The sequence below is a fragment of the Eimeria acervulina genome, genomic scaffold (assembly GCF_000499425.1).
Source record: "Eimeria acervulina Houghton genomic scaffold, Eah_scaff20, whole genome shotgun sequence".
Lineage (NCBI taxonomy): Eukaryota > Apicomplexa > Conoidasida > Eucoccidiorida > Eimeriidae > Eimeria > Eimeria acervulina.
Window position 1 is genome coordinate 1 of NW_013550063.1, and position 5,000 is coordinate 5,000.

At 46.1% G+C, this 5,000-nt stretch overlaps 1 protein-coding gene across 1 annotated transcript; it reads left to right on the forward strand.

Annotated features, from left to right (window-relative positions):
• Positions 1-244: 244 nt before the first annotated feature.
• EAH_00005010 (DHHC zinc finger domain-containing protein, putative) lies at positions 245-4,849 on the forward strand (the record flags this gene model as incomplete). Its single annotated transcript, XM_013396672.1, has 11 exons — positions 245-352; positions 588-686; positions 912-1,010; positions 1,224-1,284; positions 1,570-1,786; positions 2,047-2,136; positions 2,355-2,529; positions 3,857-3,943; positions 4,096-4,196; positions 4,291-4,333; positions 4,685-4,849. Coding segments are annotated over 11 exons (1,245 nt in total), but the record flags the coding sequence as incomplete, so codon positions are not given.
• Between the last annotated feature and the right edge of the window lie 151 nt (positions 4,850-5,000).

The following is a 5,000-nucleotide window of genomic DNA, read 5'->3' on the forward strand; positions in this document are numbered from 1 at the left end:
TTTAGGGTTTAGGCCTTGGATTAAGGGGAAGGCATTACTACAGAGGCTCTAGGGTTTAGGGTTTAGGGTTTAGGGTTTAGGGTTTGAATTCAGGAGGAGGCATCTTTAGAGACTCTGATTTTTTTTAGGGTTTAGGGTTTAGGGTTTAGGCCTTGGATTAAGGGGAAGGCATTACTACAGAGGCTCTAGGGTTTAGGATTTAGGGTTTAGGGTTTAGGGTTTAGGGTTTAGGGTTTGAATTCAGGAGGAGGCATCTTTAGAGACTCCGATTTACTTTGCAATTAAAGCAGGAAACTTTGAAGCAGTGCGCTGTTTGCTGGCGTATGGCGGCTGCTCGTTGCTGCAGCACCAGGTAAACCCTAAACCCTAAACCCTAAACCCTAAACCCTAATTCTAGTTCTAGACTTTAAACCCTATTCCTATACCTTAAGCCCTGTCTACGTAAAACCTAAACCCTAAACCCCAATTCTAAAACCGCAAACAACACCACAATCGGCTCTCGCTTTAGGTCTCTCAGTAACCAACGGTTTAGGGTTTAGGGTTTAGGGTTTAGGGTTTAGGGTTTAGGGTTTAGGGTTTGAGTTCAGAACCGGCATCATATGACCCCCTTCCTTGTTGCTGCTGGCGAATTTGCTGAGGAGAAAATTGGCGATGCTCTGCGCATATTGGAGCTCCTCTACCTGCATGTACACCCCAAACCCTAAACCCTAAACCCTAAACCCTAAACCCTAAGCATGAGACTGAAGAGCTCAACTCTCAGCCCCGCTACACACGAAAGAAACGTTTGATGAAAGGCCCAGTGGGTAGTGCTTCATTCTCGATGGTCTAGGATTTAGGGTTTAGGGTTTAGGGTTTAGGGATCAGGGGCTAGGGTTTAGGGTTTAGGGTTTAGGGTTTAGGGTTTGGCGCAGGGGGTGTCTCTAGAGGAGCAAGATGAGACAGGACAAACGGCTTTGCTGTGGGCGGCTAGAAGGGGCTCTCTTCCAATTATTCAGTGGTTGTTGTCGAAGGTAAACCCTAAACCCTAAACCCTAAACCCTAAACCCTAAACCCTAAACCCTAATGTACATAGTTCTGTTGAGAATATGGTATTTCCTATTTATGTATGTAAATAGTTTTTCTTCCCGCCCTTCTCCTTGCACTCGATCTTCTCACAATTTAGGGTTTAGGGTTTAGGGTTTAGGGTTTAGGGTTTAGGGTTTAGGGTTTATGTTGTTGATCAGGGAGCGAATCTAAACCACCGGGATTGCAAAGGCAACACTGCACTGCATGCATGCTGTAGGGGTATTGGGGCTGAAGACTGCATGCTGCTGCTATTGAAGACTGGAGGCGTTTGTTTATTAGATATAAATAATAATAATAATAATAATACTATTATGAATGCTAATAGCAGAGCAGCAAGAGACGCAAATGTTTTATCTTTGTGCTTGTCGAGGCGACTTTATCTTCTCTCTTTCTTGCTTTTTGCTGCTTCTCTTCATTATAAATTATTTAATAAAACTTTTGTGTTCAAGTCGCCGTATGTTGTTCTTTACTGGTTGTTCTCTACTGCTACATTTGCTGTACAAGTAGTAATGGCTTTATTCCTTTTAACCAACAGCAGCAGCAGCAGCAGCAGCAGCAGCAGCAGCAGCAGCAGCAGCAGCAGCGAGCTGCTGCATGCACTGCTCGCTTTGGGGCTGTGGGGTGTTACCCAAGGCCTCTGGCTCGCCACATTTAAAGCCGATCCCGGGATCGTCTCCTCCAGCCTCAACAGAATCAAAAGCCAATTCGCCTCCGTACACCCGTCAGCTATCTTGCTGCTGCTGCTGCTGCTGCTGCTGCTGCTCGTGCTGCTGCCGTTACTGCTGCTGCTCGTGCTGCTATTGTTGCTGCTGCTGCTGTTGCTCCTGCTGCTCGTGCTGCTATTGTTGCTGCTCGTGCTGCTACTGCGCGTGCTGCTGTTGCTGCTCGTGCTGCTGCTGCTGCGCGTGCTGCTGCTGCTGCTCGTGCTGTTGCGGCTGCTGCTGATGGTGTTGCTGCTGCTGCTGCTGCTGCTGCTTTTAGGAAGTTTACTCGCGAGGTTTTGGAGAGCCTTCGGTGGCCGTTGGGCCCCTCTTACGGCCCTTATCATTCTCAGCTCGAACAGATAGACAGGTAGGGTTTAGGGTTTAGGGTTTAGGGTTTAGGGTTTAGGGTTTAGGGTTTAGGGTGTAGGGTTTAGGGTTTAGGGTTATAAATGATTTTGTGGGTATTGGCCATCCAATTGCGAAGAGCCTTCGTGATGAGTTTGTTTGGAAGTACCTAGGGTTTAGGGTTTAGGGTTTAGGGTTTAGGGTTTAGGGTTTAGGGTTTAGGGTTTATTTGTGTATCAGGCGAAAGCTGCTGGTGAATTTGGAGTTATTTGAATTGTCGGCTTCATCGTCTGCAGCAGCAGCAGAAGATGAATGTAGAGGATCCGAAGCAGCAGCAGCAGCAGGAGCAGCAGCAGCAGCAGCACGAGAGACTTTGTCGCAGCTCCGAGCAGCAGCATGCGAGCTTCAAGAAGCAGTAGCAGCCGAAAGGCAAAGGAGATTAAGCGAGGTGTATATACAGTCTATCTTCTTTGGTTCTGCAGCAGAAATTAAACAAATCTGCGTCACATGCACTCTCATCAAACCGCCGCGTGTCCACCACTGCGCTGAATGCTCACATTGCCTCCTGTAAGAAATATACTCCTGCTCCTGCTGCTGCTGCTGCTGATGCTGTTGGTGTTAGTGGTAGTGCTGCTGCTGCTGTTGGTGTTGGTGCTGCTGCTGCTGTTGCTGTTAGTGTTGCTGCTGCTGTTGGTGTTGCTGCTGCTGCTGCTGTTGGTGTTAGTGCGGGTGGTGTTGGTGCTGCTGTTGCTGCTGTTGGTGCTGCTGCTGCTGTTGCTGCTGCTGCTGCTGCTGCTGGTGTTGGTGCTGTTGCTGTGGTTGTTCCTCTTGCTGCTGTTAGAGCTGTTGCTGTTGATATTGCTGCTGCTGCTGCTGCTTTTTCTGCTGCTATTGCTGCTGTTGCTGCTACTGTTGGCGCTACTCCTCCTCCTCCTCCTCCTCCTCCTCCTCCTCCTACTCCTACTACTACTACTACTACTACTGCTGTTGCTGCTGCTGCTGCTGCTGCTGTGTCTGTACAGCCGACAAGACCACCACTGCATGTGGGTGGACAACTGCATAGCTCAGGGTAACATGCGGCAGTTCGTTGCTTTTCTTTGTTTTTTATCCTTCTCAATTCTCTCATCCTTTGTACTCACATTCGTTTTTGCTGCCAAAGCAATCGCCATTCCATCGCAATGGGTACGTACTAGGGTTTAGGGTTTAGGGTTTAGGGTTTAGGGTTTAGGGTTTAGGGTTTCTGAGCGGCTCGCTCGAGGGTTTAGGGTTTTTTAATATCTCGATGATGTTTTTCCTAGGTCTTACTGTCTAAGGTTTGCTCGCTACTACTTTAATTGTTTAGGGTTTAGGGTTTAGGGTTTAGGGTTTAGGGTTTGCGTGCAGTTGTGGCTACTGTTGAGTTTGCTGCTCGCCTTTACTAATTTAGCTTGGCTTCTTTTTTCGGTTTATTTGCTGCTGCGAACTTCTCGTACAATTTTATCTAACGTCACTTACTTTGAGTTTCTTAAAAAGTAAACCCTAAACCCTAAACCCTAAACCCTAGCTCGAAACCCTAAACCCTAGCTCGAAACCCTAAACCCTAGCTCGAAACCCTAAACGCTAAACCCTAGGCTTGAAGGCTTGGTGAAGCCTACACTTACATCTACCGCTTCTTTAGTGGTTTACATGTCAAGCAGCGGGCTCCTAATAGCCTTCTAGGGTTTAGGGTTTAGGGTTTAGGGTTTAGGGTTTGTGGTTTTCAGGCCCCCGCATATTGTGCGGCGATTCAAAGGGAGGACAAATGGATGGCTGTGGGAGTTCTGGGGTTCTTCACCCCTTGCTATTTTGAAGTAAATCTCTCTTCTTTTATTTTCTTTTTGTTCTAGGGTTTAGGGTTTAGGGTTTAGGGTTTAGGGTTGTGTCTTTGTTTTGTCCCATTATCTCTGTTCTAGGGTTTAGGGTTTAGGGTTTAGGGTTTATTCGTCTTGCTGTTTTATTTTAGTGTTTTGTTCAAAGCGACGATATCTCTGCTGCTAACCCACAGCAGCAGCAGCAGCAGCAGCACCAGCAGCAACAGCAGCAGCAACTGCAGCTCTCAAGTGTGTATTTGTGTCTAGATGCTTCTTCAACGTCGCAGTTTAGGGTTTAGGGTTTAGGGTTTAGGGTTTAGGGTTTAGGGTTTAGGGTTTGCGTTCAGGAACGTAATATGGTTCTGGCAGAACTCCCCACAGCTGGATGAGGTGTACATACACCCGAATGACGGAGTGTCTACGACTTGCTCACTTCCTTCTCAATATGCAGAGGCAAGTCTAGGGTTTAGGGTTTAGGGTTTAGGGTTTAGGGTTTACGAGAAGTAACGATTGAGGCGGTTGTTATGAGGGTTGGTAGTTTAGGGTTTAGGGTTTATTGCAGTGGCATGTGCTGTGGGCTGTAATTAGGGTTTAGGGTTTTTGTTTTTTTGTTTAGGGTTTTATTATTGTTTAGTTTAAAGATATGCTGCGCAAGCACCTCTGGCTGTCCTTAGGGTTTAGGGTTTAGAAATTAGGGTTTAGGGTTTAGGGTTTAGGGTTTAGGGTTTGTGTTTGCTGTAGGCGGGGGACCCTAAGCTGTCTTCTAGATCTTATATATCTTTATTAGGTGCACCAAGCGCTGAAAGACTTCTAACAGATTTAAACTCTTCACCTCTGTTTGCTGCGGAAGCCCCCTATCTGCTGCATGCAGCAGATGCTGCTCGGGCATACGCAACGACTTCCTAGTTTAATTAATTAATTAATTAATTAATTAATTAAATTAATTTGTTTATTTAGTTGAATTTAATTAATTAATTAATTAATTAATTAATTTATAGGGGGATAAACACACACCTTATCTCCACACACACAATGCATATATATATATATATATATA